Genomic DNA, 25,393 nt, shown 5'->3' on the forward strand with positions numbered 1-25,393 from the left:
ATGATATTTTGGGTAAGGAAAGTTTTTCAGATGACCATATTCGGTACCACAGTAAGAGCGGCTGGATTTTTGCCAGGTCAGTAACATATGGTAGGCCTAGCTCTAAATGGCAGGAGTAGTTTGCGGCTGAGGTTGGTAAGGCGAGAAGATATCTCAAAAAATTGTTTTCTATCGCCTGGATGGGAGCCACGGACACGTGGCCCCATACTCCTGCGCCATATAAAGCCACTGAAATACATTTGGCTTTATAAATTTTTGTCATCTCCGCAGGTGCTTTCCTCCCCAGTTTCCTGGAGAAACTCACGAGTGCGGAGGTGGTTCTCGCAAACTGGAGTTTTCTTACTTCGACTGCCGGTTTCCAGGTTAGTTGTTTGTCAATCATGACACCTAGATACGGATAACTGTCAGTATTTGCTAAACTTTCCTTATTCAAGTAGATGGATCTAGTTTTGGTGTTCTTACTAACACCTGCCTTCATAACGAAGGTTTTCCCTATGTTGACCTTAAGGTTCAGACTGGCCATAAAAAGAGCATATTTGTTTAAAGCCCTCTGGAGTTCATTTGGGGTGCGAGCAAGGATGACCGCATCATCCGCATACAATAATGCCGGAATGCGGCGATTGGCCACCATAGGAAGGTCCTGGGCTCCACTCAACATTTCAGCCTCCAGGCCATTGGTATAGAGGGTGAAGAGGAATGGAGCCAGGACACAACCTTGTCTCACCCCCTTTTCTACCCCAAAAGATGCAGTCAATTCACAACTAGTACCGAATCTTACTCTGGCACTTGCATCCGCGTAGAGTTCCCTTAAAAAAGTGACTGCAGTCTGGTGCATCCCTAGATCTAGATCCGTCCCTGCAGCCTCAGGTTCTGGGAGGAAGCCGGACTTGTTCACTGCTCCGTGTCTGTTCTGCACCAAATCAAGGCGCTGAATCCAAGAAAAAGTTTATTTCGTAAATCTTTTTACTGAAATATGTCTTTGACTATTACAATTTCAGACTTCCTGCCTCATCCCTCCTCCTGATCAGAGTTCCCAAAAGTCTCCCAGGGAGCCTGTTGGCGCTACGCAGGAACTCATTCTCGCACTCAGTTAAGCAAAGGTCTGATAACAAGGGAAGGGGTGCCGGGCAGAGTGGGGCAGTGGGTGAAAGATGACCTAACCCTACTCCCACGGTGCCAGGGAGACTGCCAGGGGGTCACCAACCCTTGAAATGCATGCGAGGAAGATCCGACCGCAGGCCTGGGTACACTCTGCCCTCAAGGACCAAGGGACTCGGACACCTGGAGAGAAGGCCGCTCGCACAGCTCGCCTCTCACCTCCACGTACGTACACTGATGGTGGGGAGTCGTGGGGCCTTCCCTGGCCGCTGTGGAGACCTCATGGGTGAGGAGTCTGAGGGCACAGGCTCACCTGTCAGGTTCAGCCAATAAAAGCACCTTCTACCTCAGACACTGGCTGCATAGACTGGGCGCGCGCCCACACCGACACGATTGCAACTGAGGGTCACAAAACTTCGTCGCCTCTAGGAGCGCCCTCCAGCTTTGGTCTACCCATCAGCAGGATGAAAATTACACCAAACAGGCCTTTGAAACTACACGCCGCACTATATACAACGGCTTGAAGTTCATCTGCTCGGCGTACAAATAGGTGAAGCATTCCTCACTGTTAGTGTCACAATCCTTTTCGACCTCCACCATACTTCACCAGCGATGGACTGGAAACCACAAACCGCCCTGGAAAATGTCCAAGGCCAATGGAATGACAGCAGGAGAGGACCAAACTGTGGTCACGGTTTAAATTATGCGGTAAAGGAAAAGCAAATGATGGGGCATCATTTGGTATATTTTGCGATACCTCATTTTATCATTTTTAAATATATTAAGACTATCTGGGCAAATTTTTCACCTCCTTAGTAACAGCCATAGACTAAAATGAAATAAGCAACAGAAAGATGCCAGCTAGCCTTTCTGAAGAGCCTTCCGCTGGCAGCAACATGTGTTGCCGAGTTTTTAGTAACTGTTGATCCGTTTGAGCTAGAAACAAATTTACTTGTTAAAATCTGTAGATTATCCAGTAGATGGTGGATTATTTAAGCACATCCTTAATTGAGCGAAAACACTGCAACTGCAAAAAAAATCGCATACTTCCAGTGGCCGCACATCTGGGCTACATGGCTAGCTGGACCAGCGAGGGTGCTTGCCCCAGAATCCGCGCAGGGAGCTGAATGTATGGCTATGCAGTATTTACTGAAAGACACGCCTTTGATTACTCCAAATATTGTTTTGAATGTTGTCTCATGCTCAAAGATGACATCACCCACATGTTTATGCCAAAGAAGTACTTTAAATTACTTTTAAATTCCCCGCCTGCTCCCTTCAACCCTGCTCCAGCAGGTCTAGTCTGTTTCTGTTGGAAACACGGTTTAAAGAAGCTATTCCGCGTCGATACTCAGGCAGAACAGCTGTTGATGGTAAAGCCCTCGCTGCAGAGGAACGTGTAGAACTTACTTCAAAGATTTGCAGCCCGGCGGAGCGAACTGAGCCTGTCTGTGTCTGGGCATCCGAGTCCAAAGCAGCACCCTTATGCACAAAACAGATTTCCTTCCCAAGTTTCCATGTTTGCGTGCAAAAAGTTACATTTTGCAAGTTCACAGAATAAATCACTGACAATTTTTTACAAAACTGAAATTTTACCCCCTTGTGCAAAAATGTCTGCCTTTTTGGTCAGTTTTTTTTGCATGAATAAGTCTGTATTAGAGGACAGACCCGAGTGCTGCTAAGGGGCATTATGGGGGGTTGTGTTGGTTACAGTTGTGTAAATTTCTGTAAAAAGTCATAACTTTGTAAGTAACAACAAGTTTTCTGAAGCGTTCCCCACCCTGGAAGCACACGGAGCGCACTCCCGGAAAAAAGACAGGAGTAAGAGTGCGTAGAGTGGGAAAAGGATTAAACCAGTGCTTAACATGAGCCGGTGGATTTAAGTCGACGCTTTTTTTGGGGGGCGACCCCTGCCCCTCCTGGTAGATCGCTCCCTCTTCGCACAGCTCCGCCTGTGTGCCCCTGCCCCAGCTGCCGCTGCTAAGGACTCGCTCGTAAATGTGTTCATCCTCCGTTCTTGTGCTCCGTTTTTTTTGCTTCTGTGCCACTTTTTTCCCCCTCTTTTGTGCCCCTTTTTTAGGTCTCGCCTGATGCAGCGCATGCGCTGGTCTGGCCGAGACATTTTGTATACAGGCTTTTCAAAGTGCTGCAGTGGCCTAAAGCTTCAGTGCACGTGAACGTGCACGCGCGCAGCGCCATGTGTCTTTCCTCCGTAATCGCGATCAGCCGCGTCCGCTTCACTTTCGCGGCCGCGTGGCCAATGCTGGTTTCCTTTTGCGTAATACTTTAAATTAAATTAACAGATTTATATAACCCAATTTATCACCCGGAGACATTGTGATGTGCACAGAATCAACAGATGTTCCGCCGCGGGGACTCGAACCAGGATCCCCAGCCCTCGAGTTAGCAGCTTTGGTCGCTGTGCCACATCTTATGCACTCCCTTAATACTTCTTTTCCCTGCTTTCTCCCATGTCTTTCATTTAAACTTTTTTAATACACATTTCAAAGGGCATTGTTTGTTATTTACCATTCATTTCTCTTACACGAGACTTGGAACGCGTTGCTCCCAAGCCTTGCTTTCAGCAATGAGCCCCGCCACCACGTTTTGCATGCAGCAGCTAGAGACACTTGAGGGAGAAATGCAGATCGGGGCTTGGTACTCACAGAGACTGCTTGAGCCATAGGTTTTGCACGCACAGCGCGTATTTCTCGCTGCCCTTCACGTGGACATCATTCACTTCTGCTCTGATGTGACGCAGTTCCTGGCGTGGCTTCACAGTCTCCTGGATGCATGTGCCCGACGGACCGTGCTGTGTATGCGATAACAGATTTTATATATTAAACGACCTCAGGCTGTCGATGTTGTCCGCAGTGGCACCTGACTACACCCACCTGCCTCGCATAACTCCGGTGTTTGCCTGTCAAACGTCACCAGGCTTGCAGGATCTGCCTTGTGTTTTATGCAGAGCTTGGCTCTGCTTATCTGTTTGAGTTCCAGGGCTGCGCTCTGATGTGTATGGGAAACATGTTGAATTTATAACCTGCAAAATTAATTGGTGCCTGGTGTCTCCTCCCTCGCCCACACCCACACCCACTCCCATAGTTTGACCCAAATGACTACTCCTGCTATATCTGACCCGAAGGTATTGGAGCTCTTCTATTTGTTTTTAAGACACCTGGGAGATTGCAAGATTTGTCCAGGATTCAAACACGGTCCTCAAATTCGCAGCTCTTTCCATTACGTCACATCTTTAAGGTCACAGCACTTGCTTTATTGTCACAGTGCGCCAGGGCACTTATCCGCAGTCCTTCCGCAGTGCCCTTTAACCCCTGGTGGCTCTCGTGGTTTCACCCAAAGGAGTGTCCACCGGATTGGCTCCCAGTGTAGGTACAATAGATGAGACAAAGTAACGCTCTATTTGTTTATCAGAACTCGTTGATACAGCAGTAGTTATGGAAATAGAAAAGGAACTATAACAATTCAGTCCAGTCCTGGCAGCGCACTAAACATCTTCCTTTACTTAGTTTCTGGTTCACAGGTACGTAGAACACCAAAATAAAAGAAATGTGAGCTGTTGCTGAAAATGTTGTGAATGACGTGTTATTGAAATATTAAGCATGAATATATTTTTATATTTACAATCAAATGCTGGATGTGCACTATAGCAGTTGATAGTTATTCGTGTTTTATTTAGCTAAATTAACATTCTAAATTATAGTTGAACTTTTTAAATGCAAGCCATGCTAACTCCAGAGTCAAAATATGTAATTATCAAAATTACAGACATTTGGTGACTGCTTTAAGATTGCAGGCCACTGGCCTCAAGTCGTAGTCTTCTACTTTTTTGTTTGTTCTCTAGTGCCGTCTGACGTCAGATGGTGACTTCATTATATGGGCACCAGTTACATTTCAGAATTTCGTTTAAGGCACAGGGAAGATGATGTGATTTGCCCAGGATCACATTGTTGCGCTGACGCTGAGACTCAAACTTTCCACTACCCATCATCGACACAGAAGCAGACTTCCCACTCGAAGTACCCTGACACCAGTACTACAGGCGAGTAAACTTGCAATTTCATTCTCAGAAAGCTTTGGCACAGGTTTCTCATTTGCGAGATCTAGTGGCTTTGTCAATGTTTTTTTTTTTTTTTTTACACGTTGCAAAGCAGCAGGAGTTGATGTGCAATATGGCTTAAAGTTTTTTTTTTTTAATACGCTATGATGCAGTCAATGCTGCCCGCGTCATAGCGCTTTTATTCATTTTACACAGCAGCTTCTGCTGTAAAAAAACATAGATAAAGTCATTAGATTTTGCTTAGGTGAACCTATTGGCTTTCAAAGGGCACTTACAAATAGCTTTTTAGGTGGGGTTTGTGATTTTAGTTTGAAATTACCAATGATACAACCAAGTATGCACATTAATGAGGCCTTAAGACAACAATTCCAGGTAATGCTCACAACATAAGCATACCAATGACTCACCTAAAGATTGTTTGGTTTAAATTTATAAATCACTTAGGAGGCACACAAATAAATCTGCTGTACCGGTCGCTACATTACCAAAAGGCAGTGTACCTTTTTTAATGAGGAGATGTAACCCTTATCCCGGTTGCATAAAGGTTGCTTCTAAACTAGCATGGGGTGAGATGCGGTAGGAAAGAAATAACCTAGCTGTCAGTATACAAACAAGCATTTACAATGCAATGGTCTCGGCATTGGTAAAGTTAGAGCTATTGGCATTGCTCATGACAATGCCGTTTCTTTAAATGTTTTAAAAACAAAAACAAACAAAAATAATGTCATGAGCAATGCCAATAGCTCTAACTTTACCAAAGCCAAGACCATTGCATTGTAAATCCCCTCATACATGTGAAATAATCTTTCTATGATGTTAGGGACCCTTAAAAGAAGACAGAATTAAATTGGAAATGCTTAAGTTGCTAGCATTCCAAAAAGCACTAAAAAAATTGAAAAAACAAATTTCTACTCAGTTGGGAAGGACAAAAAATGAAACAGTGCTCATGTGGCATCACTTAGGGCAGCTAGGACTATTGAACCATAGGTTGAACAGATTTTCCACAGTGAAAACCAGAGCAGGTCACAGAAAGAGAAGTTAGACTACAACTTGACAGTCACTAGACAATAGAGGAGGATGTGATACAAGCTCTAAAACACAAGACAAACTGAAGCAGTGAATATGCCATCTGTTTGGGTGTAGGTAACACCATCCGGGAGACTTGAGTTATGGTTAAAGTTGACAGTTACAATAGAAATGTAATTCATACATTATGTTTATTTATCCTTCTGTACCCTTGACATTCCTCATACCATCTCTTTCCTTCCTTCATTCTACTGCTTATGCTTTACTTCATTCTTTTCTCTCGCTCAAAAGATTCTGTTTTCCTCCTATTCTGTCTGTGCTCGTAATCTTCCAATTCTCTCTGCTTGCACGTTTTCGTAAAGCTTCTCTGCTCCAACGCAATGCCTCTTGTTCCATTGAGAAAGTGCTCTCTAATGCCCCGTTTTAAGGAACATCGATTTAATCTTTCTAATTATATCCCTTTACCCTCAGACCACGGAGCCTAAAATGTAGGCTCGCCTCCCTTGCAATCGTCTGGTTCCCATGAAGCGCCAATATTGCTGGGGAAGTTAGTCTATTTTCTGGATAGGCTTCACTAAGACTGGACTTATACAGCATTGCGCTTTCAGGACGCATTTCTCAAGATTCAAGCTGTCCTCTCCGCCTAATCAGTTTCCACTCTAGCCCATAATTAATGTTTAATTACATTCAAATGTAAGACATTCTGGCATCAATAAAGGACACTGCTGCTTAAACATGAACGTGCTCTCAGCATGGATAGGCCACTCGCAATCTTTCCTTGCAGATGGAACGAGTACTACAAAACGCTTTAACTAAATACGAGGTCTCATACTGGTTTTCATTTGCAACATCCCCATGTCAACTTTCTTCTAATCAGCCCTTTCCAAGATGGCAGCGAAAACGACGTCTGCTTTCGGTTTTGATTAGACACAAGCCGGTAGTGTTGGGATGGCTGCATGATTTGTTTCTTCCTGCCTGGAGTCAGCCTGTATCGTTGCAAAAATGGCAGCGCCTGTCGAAGACGGTGTGCATGCACCAATGCCAGGCAGATGTGGTTTCTACGTGGCAAAAAAGAGCAGATTCTGCAAAATGATTGTGTCAGAAGGGGAGCACGCAACGCACGGAAAGGAAGTATGGAGTATTTTTAGGTTGAGCTTAACATTAATAGACAGTGCAGCTGGTTGTGAAAGACGTATTGTGAATTTACCAGTAATGTAAATAAGCTATGCAGCCCGAGCAAAGTAAAGAGGAACAAGCCGAGGGCACCGGAAGACACCACCGCCTTTCTCCGAGGCAGAGCAGAAATGCCTCGGAGAAACGCAGCGTCCTTTTCGGATTTGGGGGCGTGTTTTGCTGTTATCTCCTCCTTGAGACTTCTTGCAAAAAACACGCCCCCGATCGGAAAAGGACGGGGCCTAATCGGAATGACTGACCTCTTCTCCAATGGCTGGCCAGCATTCAAGAGGCCAGCCAATGGAGAACAGGGGAGAAGAGGGGCGGGTTCAAGCCCCTCTTCTCCAAGTCATTAAATCTCTCGACTTCCGGTTCTGCCTTCGGCAGACCAGATGGTCCCGAGACCTAAAAATGTGGATCATGCTTTTACACCATGCCCACTGAGAAGCTACATAGATGTTTTCTAATGCTATAGAAAAGTGTCTTGCTTGTGACGTATATAACGAGCATTTGCAATGGAATAGGTCTCGCAGTTGTGAAAATGTGAACTATTGGCATTGTAAATGACAATACCTTTTATTTGCGTTTCGCAAACCTGCAAGAAGCGCATAAACGCACACTTTGTACATATAGTCGTTGCTTAGGAGAAGCTAGGCTGGCAGTAACTGCACCTCTTTTACTGCCAGCCTTGCTTCTCGTAAGTAAGGACTAAAGTAAAGTGCGTGTTAACACACCGCTTCCAGGTTTTCAAACACAGAAATAAAAATGCATTGTCATTTACAATACCAATAACTCAAACTCCTGCAAATGCGAGACCTATTGCCTTGCAAATGCTTGTTGCTTCTGTGCCAATGTTTCCCCCTCTTATGTGCCCCCTGCGGCCCCGCCCCCCTGTCTGCCCAGTGCTCATTCGCTGCTCCCGACTCCCAGCTGCTCCTCCCTCCCCATATAAGCCAGACGCGCCTAAGGCAAGCCTGTATGCACCCGTCTGCGCTTGGACCGCGCCCAGCACCAGGAACACTGGCCCCCGCACACCACGACACCCGCCTACGCTACGACCCCAGCACTCTCCACGCAATCAATGCCGGACGATCTCGCACCAGCTGCCAGGTCGCCCGAAACGCACCCAAGGACCCTTCTCCTGCCGGAACTGCAGCTTCACCAGCATCCGGCCCGCCAACCCCGCCCAACATGAAAACCAACTTCCTCAGATGCATCCTGCTCAACACCCACTCCGCCCGCAAACACGCCGAACTCTGGGACCTACTCGACACCAATGCCCCAGACGTCGCCATCCTGACCGAGACCTGGCTGACCCCCTCCTCGGCACCTGACATCGCCAAAGCCATCCGGGAAGGCTACAAGATCGACCGCAACAACGGAATAGGAGGAGGAATTGCTATAGTCCACAGAAACACTCAAAATCTCGACACACACCGGTGACGCCCTCCGCACCGCCGAACACCTGCACTTCCAGATCCACACCGACCCCAACACCACCCTCAGAGTCGCCCTCATCTACAGACCCCCCCGGACCCTGACCGCAGTTCGACTCCATCACCGACCTCGTCAGCACACACGCTCTCGCCTCCACGGACTACATCCTCCACAGGGACCTGAACTTCCACCTCGAGAACAACAATGACGCCAACTCCTCCACCCTGATCGACAACCTCGGACTCAGACAACTCGTCACAGCACCCACACACTCTGCCGGATACACGCTCGACCACATCTTCTCAGCAAGCACCCACGTCTTCTTCGACCACACCACCGAACTCCACTGGACCGACCACCGCTGCATTCACTTCACCTTTCGGAAACCCACCACACTCCACCGCACCCAGCCGATGCCTCGCCGCAGCTGGGGCAAGATCACCGAGGACCAGCTAACCACCGCCCTCGCCCAGAGCCCACCCGCAGACCCAACCAACCCCAACGCCGCAGCCCGCAACCTCAAACAATGGATCAACGACTGCGCTAACACCCTCGCCCGATCAAGAGACCCCCCCCAACACCCACATCAGCAAGAGAGCCAGCTGGTTCACCGGAGACCTCCAGGCCTCCAAGCGAACCTGCAGAAAACTAGAAAAAAACTGGAGCGCGAAAGAACACTGCAAAGCTACACAGCCCACAGGAACACCACCCGCCGACACCACCAACTCATCAGATCTGCCAAAAGGACCACCTTCAGAGACCGCCTAGACAACAACGCACACAACAGCAAAGAGCTTTTCAGCATCGTGCAGGAACTCTCCAACCCCAGCTCCAACACCAACAATATCCCACGTGAGAAAGTGGCTCTGTATATACTGTTCCCAAATAGGTACAGCGTGTACAGAGTCCACAGTCCCCAGAGGTTTGGCAGAGGTTAAAGTTAGATATAACCTTACTCTCTAAAGTGGTAGCTTGGTCGAGCAGTAAGGCAGTATCAGAGGACAGTGTAAAGCAGAATGAGATGCTTTAGGTAAATAATTTTGCAATATGCAATTGACTTTTGTAAATACTGGTTACAGGTTGTTGCAATAGGCAACACAATCTCAAACACAATGCATTGAGCTCAATGGAAGTTTTAAGTTATTTACAATAGATTACTTTGAGGATTACTTTTGTAACTCCAGGACTGGATCCTAGAATCAGTCCTGGGACAGATCTTAGAAACAAGTGATAAAAGTCAACTTAGTTACTGTTGTGATTTTTAGGCAGTATTTTGCTATTTTAAAAGTTGACACGGACAGTTTTTCTATGACATTTCTTCTATGATTCCCTATGGGAGAAAATTCAAGTTGCAGGTAAAGTATGTTCTTGTTACTTTTGTAATCCAGTACTGGTCTCCTAGGCTCAGTACTGGGACCTCTAATTAAAAGAGGTAAGTAATTAAGTTTTCACAATTGGTACGATTTTTAAAGAATATTTGTAGTTTGCAAAAATCGACACTTAGAAGAAATTTCACAGAAAAACAGTCAATGATTTCCTATAAAAGAAAGGAATATGCCACTTACCAGTAAGCATCTGATCTTGGCATGTAGAGCTGGAGAGCCACACACTTTGGATTGTAGATCGCCATCTGGTGTTGGGCTCGGATGCTTGCAGGTTGTTGTTGTCTTCGAAAGAAGTCTTTGGTCACGAGATGGGTGACTCCTCCCTTGGACGACAGTGCGCATGGGCATCCACTCCATCCCTAGATTGTTTTTCGCCATGATGGGAAATGATGGAGTTTGTAGAAAGAGAGAGATGTCCATGTGTGATGTCTAAGTAAGACAATGCTGGAACAGATACAGGTCCCGGGGAGGTGGGTGGGCGTGTGTGGCTCTGCAGCTCTACATGCCAAGAACAGATGCATACAGGCAAGTAGCATATTCAGTTCGAGGCATATGAGCTGCAGATCACACACTTTGGATAGACTATATAGCAGTAACTCCCCTAGCGGTGGTCACCTGTATCGGATACAGCAGTTTGAAATAAAGTTTTAAGGACAGCCTGACCCACAGAAGCTTGTTGCTTTGCTTGCACGTCAACACAATAGTGTTTAGTGAAGGTGTGTTGTAGACCATAAGGCTGCCTTACAAATATCTTCTAAGGGAATGTTTCCTAAGAATGCCATGGAAGCCCCTATTTTGCGTGTGGAATGCGCTCTAGGGGGAACGGTTAGTGTGCGTTTAGCCTTGTGGTAGCATATTTGGATACATTTAACTATCCACCTAGCTATCCCAGATTTGGAAATGGAGTTGCCTTTATGTGGTGGAGAGAAAGCAACAAACAATTGTTTTGCGGAATGATTTGGTTCTGTCAATGTAGTAAAGAAGGGCTCTTTTAATGTCTTAGGTATGAAGAGCTCTTTCAGCTAGAGAGTCTAGATTTGGGAAGAACACTGGTAACTCTACTGATTGGTTAAGATGGAACGGAGATATGACTTTTGGAAGGAATTTCAGATTTGTTCTAAGAACCACTTTGTTGCGGTGTAATTGTAAGAATGGTTCTTGTATGGTTAAAGCCTGGATTTCACTTACCCTTCTAAGGGATGTGATAGCGATAAGGAAAGCCACTTTCCATGTGAGGAACTGTAGTTCGCATTTATGCAGAGGTTCAAATGTGGGTCCCATGAGCCTTGTAAGAACAATGTTCAGATTCCACACTGGAGAGGGTGGTAATCTGGGAGGAATAATCCTCTTAAGGCCTTCCATGAAGGCTTTGATCGCAGGGACTCTAAAGAGTGACAAGTGCTGTCGATTTTGTAAGTAGGCTGCTAATGCTGCTAGGTGGAGACGTATGGATGAGTATGGCAAATTGCATCTTTGCAAGTGCAGTAAGCAGCAAATGATGTCTTGGATGGATGCATCCAGTGGGTTTATATGATTGTTAGTGCAGTAGATGGCAAATCTCTTCCATTTTGCAGCATAGCAGGCTCTAGTGGTAGGTCTTCTGGCCTCCTTTATAATATTCATGCAGTCTGGTGGCAGGTTGAGGTAACCGAACTCTAGGACTTCAGGAGCCAGATCGCTAGATTCAGTTGATCTGGATCTGGGTGTCTAATTTCTCCATGGTTCTGGGTTAATAAGGACGGGGAGAGATGCAGTTTTAGGTGTGGAACTAGCGAGAGTTCCAGTAGTGTTGGGAACCACGGTTGGCGTGCCCATGTGGGAGCTACTAAGATCCGTTTGAGAGACTGTTGCCTGAGCTTGCGTACCACTAATGGAATGAGTGGGAGAGGGGGGAAAAGCGTAAGCAAATCTGCCTGACCAGTTCATCCATATCGCATTGCCCTTTGACTCCGGGTGGGGAAATCTGGCGGCGAAGGTTGGGCATTTTGCGTTTGTGTGTGGCGAACAGATCTATGTCTGGTTGGCCCCGTTGTTGGAAAAAGGGCAATAGGACTTGTGGATGTAATTCCCATTGGTGGATCTGCTGATCGGCAATTTGATTGTGAACCCCTGGAAGGTGTTCTGCAAGCAGGTATATGTTCTGGGGAATGGCCCATCTCCAAATGTTCTGTGCGAGCTGGGACAGCTGGAGAGAATGTGTGCCTCCTGTTTTTGTATGTAATACATGGCTGTCATGTTGTCCGTCCGGATGAGGACAGTTTTGTTCTGGAGATGTGGTTGGAATGATTCTAGTGCTAGGAACACTGCTAGCAGCTCCAGGTAATTGATATGGAGCACTTTCTGTTGAGTGGTCCATTTGCCCTGAGTGGTGTGTCCGAGGAGATGGGCTCCCCACCCCGTGAGTGATGCGTCCGTTGTCAGCACTCTCTGTGAAGAGGCTCTAGGAACGGCCGCCCTTTGGACAGGTTTGTTATGTTCCACCATTTGAGAGCGATGTGTGCGGCTGTCCACCAACACCAGATCTGTGAGTTGTCCGTGAGCCTGATTCCACTGACGTGCTAGACATTCTTGCAAGGGACGCATTTGAAGTCTGGCATAAGGCACAATGAAGATGCATGACGCCATCATGCCTATGAGTTGCATGAACACTCTTGCTGGAAGAGAGTGTTGTGATTGAAATTTTGCGATAAGAGCTTGTATACTAGCTATCCTGTCTGGGCTGGGATATGCTAGGGCTGTGGAGGTGTTTATGGTGGCTCCTAGATACTGATGTATGTGAGAGGGTTGGAGATGAGATTTGGGATAGTTTATTGTGAATCCCAAGTTGTGTAAGATTTGGATGGTTTGGTGAGTGTGTTGAACACACTTGTTGAATGACTTGGCTTTTATTAGCCAGTCGTCTAGATACGGGAAGACATGAATTTGTTGTCTTCTGAGATGCGCTGCTACTACTGCTAGACATTTGGTGAATACTCTGGGCACGGTTGTTACTCCGAATGGAAGGACTGTAAACTGGTAGTGTTGTCCGTCCACCACAAACCTTAGGTACTTCCTGTGGGCAGGATGTATGGGAATGTGGAAGTAAGCGTCCTTGAGATCTAGTGTGGTAAGGAAATCGCCTTGTTGCAGTAGTGGGAGCACTTGTTGAAGAGTGATCATATGAAAATGATCTGAGTTTATGTACAGATTTAGGGGTCTGAGGTAGAGTATTGGTCTTAGAGTCCCGTCCTTTTTAGGTATTAGGAAGTAGAGTGAATATACCCCTGCACCCTGATATTCTAAGGAAACTGGTTCTATTGTGTATTTTTGAAGCAATGAGAGAACCTCCTGTTTGAGTAGTGTAAGATGGTCTGGTGACATGGAACGCTGTTTGGGTGGTATGTGGGGGGGGGGGGGTGGGGTGGGGGGTAGCTGTGAGTTCTAGGCAGTAACCATACTGGATAATTTGTCTTACCCACTTGTCTGTGGTGATGGAGTTCCAGACAGGTAAGAACTGTTTGAGTCTTCCCCCGACCGGAGTGGAATGGTCTGGGGGGAGTGGAGGAAAGTCATTGTTTTGTGGCAGGGGAGGTACGAGTGTTGGTATTGCCTCGACCTCGTCCCTTCTTGTTGTTTCCTCTGTATCCGCCTCTAAAATATCCTCTACTGGGGAATGTGTGTGTGGCGGTTTTGAATGTAGAGGTGGTGTCCGCTCCCATATTCTTGGAGGCTCCTCTATAGAAGGAGCGCCAAAAGGAGCCACGTGGTTGGGGAGACTGTAATGCTCCCATTGACTTAGCAGTCTCGGTGTCCTTCATTTTTTCAAGGGCAGCGTCTACTGCTGGCCCAAAGAGCTGTTCCTGATTGAATGGTTGACTAAGTATGGTAGTTTGTACCTCTGGCTTAAAGCCTGAAATGCGTAGCCAGGCATGTCGTCGAAGGAGCAAACTTGTGTTAATTGCTCTGGAGGCGGTGTCTGCGGCGTCAAGCGCATATTTAATTGCTGCATTTGAAATAAGCTTTCCCTCCTGAATGAGGTCATTTGCCTGGGTTTTATATTGGTCTGGCAGATGTTGTAAGAGAGTCTCTAATTGATCGTAGTGGGCCCTGTCATAGAGTGCTAGTAGGGCTTGGGTGTTGGCAATACGCCAGTGATTAGCGGCTTGTGCCGCTACTCTTTTGCCAGAGGCTTCCAATAGTTTGGATTCTTTGTCTGGGGGTGGTGCATCTCCTGTGGTTTGGGAGTTGGCGCATTTCCAAGCATTGGAAACGACCAAAGAATCCAAAAGGGAGTTGCCCTTTGATCTAATTAGGATCTTCTGGGGCAGGCCTATATTTCTTTTCGATCCGTGGGTTGAGAACCCTGGCACGAACGGGGTCTTTAAAGACTTCGGGGCGTGTTTTATGACTCCTTTAATCATGGGCAGAATTTGTACCGACTTTTGAGCCTGTTCGAAACGGTCTAATAGAAAGTCTTCCTCTGGTGCGTCTGAATAGATTGTGACGCCGTGGTATAGTGCTGCTCTATTCAATAATTGGCCAAACCCCAGGTGATCGTCAGGAGGCGATGGTATGGAGGGATATGGCTGAGGGTCAGGCATATCTGGTAGAAGGTATGCCCAGTCATCCAGTGGTGAGGTGTCTGGATCCGCGAACGGATCATTAGGATCACCCCCACCCCCTAGGTCGTCGTCATCATCATCCTGTGGCGGTGGTGTGTGTGATGGAGAGGGTATAGGTAAGGGTGGTGTAGGCAGAGGGGGTGGGATAGGAGGCAGTATAGGAGAGGAAGGAGGGATAGGGGATGTTGAAGAGTCCTTCCTGTTTACAGGAACTGGGGCAGGTGGTGTGTCCAGTTTCCGTTTTTTACATGGCACCGTGGTGACATGTTCAGTCTTGGGGTTGATATAAATCTTTTTCTGCCTTGGGTCTGGATGAAAAAGTTCTTGTTCTTCAGGAACAGTCTTTGTTACCGATTTTTTCGGTTCCAATCGAGGTTATGGTTGATCGGTAGCTTGTTTGGCTTTAGGAGGCGTATGAGAGTCCTTAGCCGGTGGTTTCGGTGCAGATGATGGTTTCGGTGCCGATGTACGTTTCGGAGCCGAAGGTGTATCTGTGGGCCATGGCGAGTCTGGTGCAGGGGTGACTTTAAGGATCAGATCTTACCAGCTCCGGGTCGCGGTTGGGGGTTCTTCCAGTTTGAGGCTGCAGGTGTCTGCTTGAGGCAGGTCAGGGGTCGCCGGATCTCGGGTCAGGATCGCCGGGGAGACCTCCTCTTGGTGTTTGCCCACTCGAGCTCGAGCCGTGGACGGCAGCTGCAGATTGGTGCGAATTTGCGGTTTCCAGCCGGGGCCAGAGGTTTTTGATTAACAAAGCCGGTGGTCACGAGAGAGACAGTCTTTGTGGTTGAAGGCAGGCAGGTCCTCCAGGGTTTGAAGTTGCAGGACACACCGGGATTTTGCAGGAGCAGGTTTGAGGTGGAAATAGGCTGGTAGGACTGGGGCCAAGTCAGTGGCCGTCTTCCTCTTGTTAGCTTTGGCACCTTTCCCTGGTTGGCTGAGGCACCCTGAACCTTCCTTCCTCAGATTCCAGATTTCGAAAAACTAAGAAGAGCAAGAAGAAAGAAGACCTGCCCTGCAGCTGCTAAGAAGAGGAAGACACCAACTGCTCTGGCCCCAGCCCTACCAGCCTGTCGACCCTCGAACCTGCTCCTGCTACATCCCGGCACCTCTTGTGGCCAGCAACCTCTCAAACCCCGGAGGACCTGGCTAACTTTTGGCTCTAAGCACCTGGGACTCCCATGAGCAGAGGCTCTGCTCAAAACCAGCTTCTAACCCCTGGTTTCAGCCCGGAACCGCGAACCCTGCACACACTCCACCCGCCAAGCCTGGCCTGTGCCAGAGTGAACAAAGACCCCGAGGACATCCCCCCGGCGACTGTGACCCCGAATTCGGCACCCAAGGACTCACCTAGACGCTCCTGATGACGCCTGCAGCCTCAAAACCCGGTACCCCCCAACCATGATCAACAGAGGGTGAGATTTCCCGACACCAAAAGGCACCCCTGCACCCGGCGCCCTGCGGCCCCCTGTGCCCAACTACTGGGTACCTACCTATCCTCCAACTACCCAACTTACCTCTCGAAGTGGTGGTGGCACCTGAAGAATCCTCGTCCGAGCTTGCAGCCTTTTTTCAACCAAGAGCTTTCCCATTGAAATCCATTGAGTGCACGAAGGCTCAAAAGCACCCTCCACCCAGCCGCCCGAGTGGCCCTGGCAGTGTAACCTCTACACCCATCTACTTCCCCATTTGCCCTGAGCAAGTGACCAGGAGCCCAGCTCCCACAGCCGCGTGGCCTGCTAGTCAGCAGCCACCAACCAAGGCCCCCCTGCCTCCCATAGGATAACATTGGGCCTAACTCTCTCTGCACCCGGCCGCCCCAGTGCCGCTGAGGGTGTAACAACTGTACTTATCTGACCCTGTGAGATCCCAGAGTCTGTGCCCAGAACCTTAACTCTACCACTCGAGTACTTACCCAAGAGCCGATAACCCAATTTTCTTCCATAGGGTAACATAGAAGAAATTTCAGAAGAAACCAGTCAAAGTGTGGAGTTTCTAAAACTTAAAATATTCACCTAAAATCAACCGAGTAACGAAAACGAAAATACTCACCTGCTATTAGGAGAGATCACAGTGTCCAGCACTGACCCTGAAAAATATTCACAACCGTACTTACCATTAACACAGTTTTCTTCCATAGGAAATCATTGAATGTTTTTCTGTGAAATTTCTTCTAAGTGTCGATTTTTTCAAACTACAAATATTCTTTAAAAATCGTACCAACTGTGAAAACGTAATTACTTGACTGTTTTAATTAGAGGTCCCAGTACTGAGTCTAGCTGCCCAGTACTGGATTACAAAAGTAACGAGAACATACCATACCTGTAACTTGAATTTTCTCCCATAGGGAATCATTGACTGTTTTTCTATGAAATTTCTTCTAAGTGTCAACTTTTAAAATAGCACAGAGTCCACAGTCCCCACAGGTTTTGCAGAGGCTAAAGTTAGATATAACCTTACTCTCTAAAGTGGTAGCTTGGTCGAGCAGTAAGGCAGTACCTGAGGACAGTGTAAAGCATTTGTTGTACACACTCAGTCAGCAAATGGTCTCTCACTCAAGAACTGAACTCTAGGCCAATGGTTTGTATATAAAAAATAAATGCTTGTTTTATTTTAGAACCACAAGTAGGTATCAAAATACTCTCTCAGTATGAGATGCTTTAGTTAAATACTTTCAATAAGTAGACTTTTAAATGCAATCGTGACAGTTGTTGCAATAGGCAACACAAGTTATACACAATTATAACATTGAGCTCAATGGGAGTTTCAAAGTAAACACAATATTAATTACTTTGCATCGGCTTTTCTTACTCAGGCTGGATCTTGGATTCAACCCTGGTGCATTTCCTGTAAACAGTTGAAAGAAATAGTTTTTGTTGCACAGGCAAATTGTAAGGAATATTTGTAGGTTTCAAAAATCGACAAATGAATTTCTGGCACAAACCAGGCAATGTTATCCTATGGAGGGAAGTTTGGTTATCGGAAAATCACAGTCATACCCGCGAGGGTCTCAAGGCGCTTGGGGGGGGGGGGGGGGGGGGGGGGTCTGGGCGGGCGTGAAATCGAACAGCCAGGTCTTGAGTAGCCTCCTGAAGGTCAGCAGGTCTTAGGTCTGTCGTAGGCACAGTGGAGGGTGTTCCATGCCTTGGCGGCGAGGTGGGAGAAGGATCTCCCGCCGGTGGTTGTTCTTTGGATGCGAGGGACGGTGGCGAGTGAGAGGTCGGCGGAGCGTAGCTGGTGGTTGGGGATGTAGAAGGAGAGCAGTCTGTTGAGGTAGGCTGGGCCGGTCTCGTGGAGTGCTTTGTGTGCGTGGATGAGGAGCTTCAAGGATATCCTCTTGTTGACGGGGAGCCAGTGCAGGTTTCTCAAGTGGGGAGTGACGTGGCCGTGTCGTGGTGCGTCAAGGATCAGTCACGCCGAGGCGTTTTGGATGCGTTGTAGTCGCTTGATGAGCTTGGTCAGGGCTCCCGCGTAGAGGGCATTTCCGTAGTCTAGTCTGCTGCTGACGAGGCCCTGGCCGACTCTTTCTTGTATCTGTCGGGATCCATCTGTAGATATTGCGGAGCATGCGGAGAGTGTTGAAGCAGGAGGAGGAGACGGCGTTGACTTGCTTTGTCATTGAGAGCGTTGAGTCGAGGATGATTCCCAGGTTGCGTGCGTGGTCGGTGGGTGTCGGGGCTGCCCCCAGTGGCGTCGGCCACCAGGAGTCGCCCCAGGCTGAGGGGTTGGAGCAGAGGATGAGGACCTCTGTCTTGTCAGAGTTCAGCTTCAGGCGGCTGATCATCCAGTCGGCGACAGCCTTCATTCCTTCGTGGAGGTTGGCTTTGGCGGTGATGGGATCCTTGGTGAGGGAGAGGGTCAGTTGAGTGTCGTCTGCATAGGAGATTATGTTGAGGTCGTGCTGTCAGGCGATGTGTGCGAGCGGGGCCATGTAAATGTTGAACAGTGTCGGGCTGAGGGAGGATCCCTGGGGTACGCCGCAGATGATCTAGGCGGCTTTGGACACAAAGATCCAGCACTGGGATCTGTCCTGATAACAGGTGAGTAATTTCGTTTTCGTTGATCGGATGATTTTTAGTGAATATTTTAAAGTTTCAAAACTCGACACTTAGTAGAAATTCCAAGTAAAAACCAGTCAATGTTACCCTATGGAGAAAAAGTGAGTTATCGGCATTTAGGTAAGTATTCGACTTGCAGAGTTAAGGTTCTGGGGTTAGACTAAGGGGTCTCCCAGGGTCAGGTAGGTACAGTTGTTACACCCTCAGCGGCACAGGGGCAGCCGGGTGCAGAGAGAGTAGGCCCAATGTTCGCCTATGGCGGGCAGGGGGCCTTTGGTTGGTGGCTGCTTGCAGGCAGACCACGCGGCTGTGGGAGGTGAGCTCCTAGTCACTTACACAGGGCAAGTGGAGAAGAACAGAACAGATGCTGCACTTCCAGGGGCACTCGGGTGGCTGGGTGCAGGGTGCTTTTGAGCCGTCGGGCGCTCAATGGATTTCAATGGGAAAGCTGTGTGACGAACAAAGGCTGCAAGCTCGGGGACGGAGATTCTTCAGGTGCGACGACCACTTCGAGAGGTAAGTTGGGAAGCTGTAGGTCAGGTAGGCACCCAGGGGGCCGCAGGGCGCCGGGGTGTCTTTTGGCGTTGGAAAATCTTACCCTCTGCTGGTCGCAAGGGGGGGGGGGCTGGAGTTGAGGCTGCAGGCATCATCAGGAGCATCAAGGAGGGTCTCTTAGTGACCCAGTCTTCTTCTGTCCCTGCATGGCGTAGTGTGCCTGCCTCCGCTTGTCCATTGCCATTTGGGTCTTCGGCCTGCCTGAAGTCAGTGCTGGCCTCGCAGTCGCTCTTGATGTCGAGCGGAAGACAGTGGTTACACAGCTGATGGATGTCTGAGTGTATTTAGGGTGGCCCTTCGGGCAGAATTGGGTCTCTTCTCTATCACGCAGCACAGGTGGCCCCCTGTCCCGGGAATGCACCGGTTTGCCCTCCATGTTTAAATTCAATAAATTCTTATTCTGTACCTCTTTTCAGTGGACTTCCTGTGTTTCCTCAAGAAGACTTTGTTCAAGCCTCTTTTTGTAGACTGGAGAGCCTTCATCGAAGCTTGAAGAACCAAAGGCAGAAAAAAAGAATCTGAAGATGGCGAGAATGACATCAGGAAAGGCTGGATTAAACACTAAATGGTGGAACAGTTGCTCAACAAAAAAAAAACAAATAAATAAGGGGAAGAAATACTATTATTATATTGGAGAATTCCAGACCCAACCACTAGACAGAATAATGCAAAGCATTTGAATCCAGAAAAGATGCGCACAGCAAAAGTACAAACACCACCTTGTGTAAGACGGCTAGGACTAAACTTGGGTCCCATGATCGTTTTGCCACAGGACTCGAACACCACCTCTCATGAGGCCCCATAAAGCCTAAATAGGCCTGGAGTTTATTGTGCCCCAGTTGAGAGAGCATCTGGCTTGGCTGTTCAGTTAGGACTGAAGCCCAAGCTGCACTTGACTGGTCCTTGCTTGCAGTGGCATGGAGAACGAAAGGGAGGGGAAGAAATGAGGCCACAGCAATTCCATACGGCGAGATTTAAAGCCCACCTCCTGTTTCACTTTCACCAAAAACAACTGAAGAGGCAAAATGCTGCTCCACTCCACCCTGATCCCAAGCAGCAAAGGAGAATCACAGGAAGTAAATACTGAACATCAATAGTAGGCACATTTAAATTGGATTCATATTACCTTCCCAGCTATCATCGGAAACACTCCTCAGCTCTAAATGCGGAATTGGAATGCGAACTGCATCTTCATCCATGTAGAGACTGCTCCCAGCACGCATATCTGACTCGGGATTAGCGTTGAGATCACAAACTTCACTGTACGAGTCCTAGATGTCAAAGGCCATTGTGTTAGAGAGGAAAATAAAAAAACATTTACACACAGTTTCCCTCAAGATTCCCTCAACCTACCCCTGACCGGTACTTTAGAGGAACTTGCGCAAGACATCACTGAACAGAGAACATCAGTAGAGAATAATATCAGCTGCAGTGCTCCGGTGATTCAACAGAGAAGAGCAGCAGGAGAGACTCATTAGGAGCACTGCTCCGATGATTCAACAGAGAAGCAGGAGAGACTCATTAGGTGCACTGCTCCGGTGATTCCACAGAGAAGAGCAGCAGGAGAGACTCATTAGGTGCACTGCTCCGATGATTCAACAGAGAAGAGCAGCAGGAGAGACTCATTAGGTGCACTGCTCCGATGATTCAACAGAGAAGAGCAGCAGGAGAGACTCATTAGGTGCACTGCTCCGGTGATTCAACAGAGAAGAGCAGCAGGAGAGACTCATTAGGTGCACTGCTCCGATGATTCAACAGAGAAGAGCAGCAGAAGAGACTCATTAGGTGCACTGCTCCGATGATTCAACAGAGAAGAGAAGCAGGAGAGACTCATTAGGTGCACTGCTCCGGTGATTCAGAGAAGAGCAGCAGGAGAGACTCATTAGGTGCACTGCTCCGGTGATTCAACAGAGAAGAGAAGCAGGAGAGACTCATTAGGTGCACTGCTCCGGTGATTCAACAGAGAAGAGCAGCAGGAGAGACTCATTAGGTGCACTGCTCCGGTGATTCAACAGAGAAGAGCAGCAGGAGAGACTCATTAGGTGCACTGCTCCGATGATTCAACAGAGAAGAGCAGCAGGAGAGACTCATTAGGTGCACTGCTCCGGTGATTCAACAGAGAAGAGCAGCAGGAGAGACTCATTAGGTGCACGGCTCCGATGATTCAACAGAGAAGAGAAGCAGGAGAGACTCATTAGGTGCACTGCTCCGGTGATTCAGAGAAGAGCAGCAGGAGAGACTCATTAGGTGCACTGCTCCGGTGATTCAACAGAGAAGAGAAGCAGGAGAGACTAATTAGGTGCACTGCTCCGATGATTCAACAGAGAAGCAGGAGAGACTCATTAGGTGCACTGCTCCGGTGATTACACAGAGAAGAGCAGCAGGAGAGACTCATTAGGTGCACTGCTCCGATGATTCAACAGAGAAGAGCAGCAGGAGAGACTCATTAGGTGCACTGCTCCGGTGATTCAACAGAGAAGAGAAGCAGGAGAGACTCATTAGGTGCACTGCTCCGATGATTCAACAGAGAAGCAGGAGAGACTCATTAGGTGCACTGCTCCGGTGATTACACAGAGAAGAGCAGCAGGAGAGACTCATTAGGTGCACTGCTGCGGTGATTCAACAGAGAAGAGCAGCAGGAGAGACTCATTAGGTGCACTGCTCCGGTGATTCAACAGAGAAGAGCAGCAGGAGAGACTCATTAGGTGCACTGCTCCGATGATTCAACAGAGAAGAGCAGCAGGAGAGACTCATTAGGTGCACTGCTCCGATGATTCAACAGAGAAGAGCAGCAGGAGAGACTCATTAGGTGCACTGCTCCGGTGATTCAACAGAGAAGCAGGAGAGACTCATTAGGTGCACTGCTCCGGTGATTCAACAGAGAAGAGAAGCAGGAGAGACTCATTAGGTGCACTGCTCCGATGATTCAACAGAGAAGCAGGAGAGACTCATTAGGTGCACTGCTCCGGTGATTCAACAGAGAAGAGCAGCAGGAGAGACTCATTAGGTGCACTGCTCCGGTGATTCAACAGAGAAGAGCAGCAGGAGAGCCTCATTAGGTGCACTGCTCCGGTGATTCAACAGAGAAGCAGGAGAGACTCATTAGGTGCACTGCTCCGATGATTCAACAGAGAAGCAGGAGAGACTCATTAGGTGCACTGCTCCGGTGATTCCACAGAGAAGAGCAGCAGGAGAGACTCATTAGGTGCACTGCTCCGGTGATTCAACAGAGAAGAGCAGCAGGAGAGACTCATTAGGTGCACTGCTCCGGTGATTCCACAGAGAAGAGCAGCAGGAGAGACTCATTAGGTGCACTGCTCCGGTGATTCAACAGAGAAGAGAAGCAGGAGAGACTCATTAGGTGCACTGCTCCGGTGATTCAACAGAGAAGAGCAGCAGGAGAGACTCATTAGGTGCACTGCTCCGATGATTCAACAGAGAAGAGCAGCAGGAGAGACTCATTAGGTGCACTGCTCCGATGATTCAACAGAGAAGAGCAGCAGGAGAGACTCATTAGGTGCACTGCTCCGGTGATTCAACAGAGAAGAGAAGCAGGAGAGACTCATTAGGTGCACTGCTCCGGTGATTCAACAGAGAAGAGCAGCAGGAGAGACTCATTAGGTGCACTGCTCCGATGATTCAACAGAGAAGAGCAGCAGGAGAGACTCATTAGGTGCACTGCTCCGGTGATTCAACAGAGAAGAGAAGCAGGAGAGACTCATTAGGTGCCCTGCTCCGATGATTCAACAGAGAAGAGCAGCAGGAGAGACTCATTAGGTGCAGTGCTCCGGTGATTCAACAGAGAAGAGCAGCAGGAGAGACTCATTAGGTGCACTGCTCCGGTGATTCAACAGAGAAGAGCAGCAGGAGAGACTCATTAGGTGCACTGCTCCGGTGATTCCACAGAGAAGAGCAGCAGGAGAGACTCATTAGGTGCACTGCTCCGGTGATTCAACAGAGAAGCAGGAGAGACTCATTAGGTGCACTGCTCCGGTGATTCAACAGAGAAGAGCAGCAGGAGAGACTCATTAGGTGCACTGCTCCGATGATTCAACAGAGAAGAGCAGCAGGAGAGACTCATTAGGTGCACTGCTCCGGTGATTCCACAGAGAAGAGCAGCAGGAGAGACTCATTAGGTGCACTGCTCCGGTGATTCAACAGAGAAGAGAAGCAGGAGAGACTCATTAGGTGCACTGCTCCGATGATTCCACAGAGAAGAGCAGCAGGAGAGACTCATTAGGTGCACTCCTCCGGTGATTCAACAGAGAAGAGCAGCAGGAGAGACTCATTAGGTGCACTGCTCCGATGATTCAACAGAGAAGAGAAGCAGGAGAGACTCATTAGGTGCACTGCTCCGATGATTCAACAGAGAAGAGCAGCAGGAGAGACTCATTAGGTGCACTGCTCCGGTGATTCAACAGAGAAGCAGGAGAGACTCATTAGGTGCACTGCTCCGGTGATTCAACAGAGAAGAGAAGCAGGAGAGACTCATTAGGTGCACTGCTCCGGTGATTCAACAGAGAAGAGCAGCAGGAGAGACTCATTAGGTGCACTGCTCCGGTGATTCCACAGAGAAGAGCAGCAGGAGAGACTCATTAGGTGCACTGCTCCGATGATTCAACAGAGAAGAGCAGCAGGAGAGACTCATTAGGTGCACTGCTCCGGTGATTCAGAGAAGAGCAGCAGGAGAGACTCATTAGGTGCACTGCTCCGGTGATTCAACAGAGAAGAGCAGCAGGAGAGACTCATTAGGTGCACTGCTCCGGTGATTCAACAGAGAAGAGAAGCAGGAGAGACTCATTAGGTGCACTGCTCAGGTGATTCAGAGAAGAGCAGCAGGAGAGACTCATTAGGTGCACTGCTCCGGTGATTCAACAGAGAAGAGCAGCAGGAGAGACTCATTAGGTGCACTGCTCCGATGATTCAACAGAGAAGAGCAGCAGGAGAGACTCATTAGGTGCACTGCTCCGGTGATTCCACAGAGAAGAGCAGCAGGAGAGACTCATTAGGTGCACTGCTCCGGTGATTCAACAGAGAAGCAGGAGAGACTCATTAGGTGCACTGCTCCGGTGATTCAATAGAGAAGAGCAGCATGATTCAACAAGCATTTGCAATCCAATAGGTCTCGCCTTTGCATAAGTTTGAGCTATTGGCATTGTAAATGACAGTGCCTTTCATTTATGTGTATTGAAAACCTGTAAGCGGAGCGTAAACACACACTTTGCACTTTTAGTCTTTGCTTACGGGAAGGAAGGCTGGCAGTAAAAGAGGCGCAGTTACTGCCAGCCTTGATTCTCGTAAGCAACGACTAAGTTTCTACATCCCCTACAGAGTCCCACCTGCTAAAACTAGGTCCACACAGTAATTCTGCATCCTGTGGGGTTTAACTTTTAATTGCATACTGCTTGTGGGTTGTTATTGCATAGTACTGGTAATTAGTGGTGATGAGCTGGTACCCTGCAAGTACTGTGCAACTTGTAGTTGGGGGCCATGGTGGGCTACTTTAAAGTACCTGGGAATAGAGAAACAAGGATAGAAGCCCCAGTTATCCCATATCACCCTATCCTCAGGTATACGGCAGGGGCGCTTCACCACAGTTCAGCTAAAGAAAACAAGTGATGCAGTGATATTATGTTGTATTGCCATTTGGTAGAACTTTTTAACTTTTGAGAGGCCCAAAGTTCATACCGGTCAGAAAAATGATTGTGAACTCATTGCACCTATTTATATCATCAATCATTATTGCTATGTGTGGGTGTTAAACTGTTACTAATGAGGTGCAACCAATGCCCAGAGAGTGTCATCAAGTTTAACAATGCCCAAATAATGAATCAATGCTATTACATAATGTGCTGCATAATTTGCCTTTTCTTGCAGTATAATTTACTCCACCTTATGCTTAATTTGGCCCTCTCCTGCCGCATAATTCCAGTGGCACTTTATATACAACTTTACAAAAGCGCTGTTCCATCTATGGCGCACCAC

The 25,393-nt window shown here is 48.1% G+C and overlaps 1 protein-coding gene across 4 annotated transcripts in view; it reads right to left on the bottom strand.

The window, feature by feature from the left end:
* The window catches only part of FAM13B (family with sequence similarity 13 member B), a 446,070-nt gene that overhangs the window by 213,578 nt on the left and 207,099 nt on the right, over positions 1-25,393 (bottom strand). For all 4 annotated transcript variants that reach the window (XM_085630302.1, XM_085630303.1, XM_085630304.1 and 1 more), the window contains one exon: positions 20,535-20,679. In XM_085630302.1, coding sequence (XP_085486428.1) covers positions 20,535-20,679 — 145 coding nt within the window. The remainder of the gene's footprint in view (positions 1-20,534; positions 20,680-25,393) is intronic.

This window comes from Triturus cristatus, chromosome 10, assembly GCF_964204655.1.
Source record: "Triturus cristatus chromosome 10, aTriCri1.1, whole genome shotgun sequence".
Classification (NCBI taxonomy): Eukaryota; Metazoa; Chordata; class Amphibia; order Caudata; family Salamandridae; genus Triturus; species Triturus cristatus.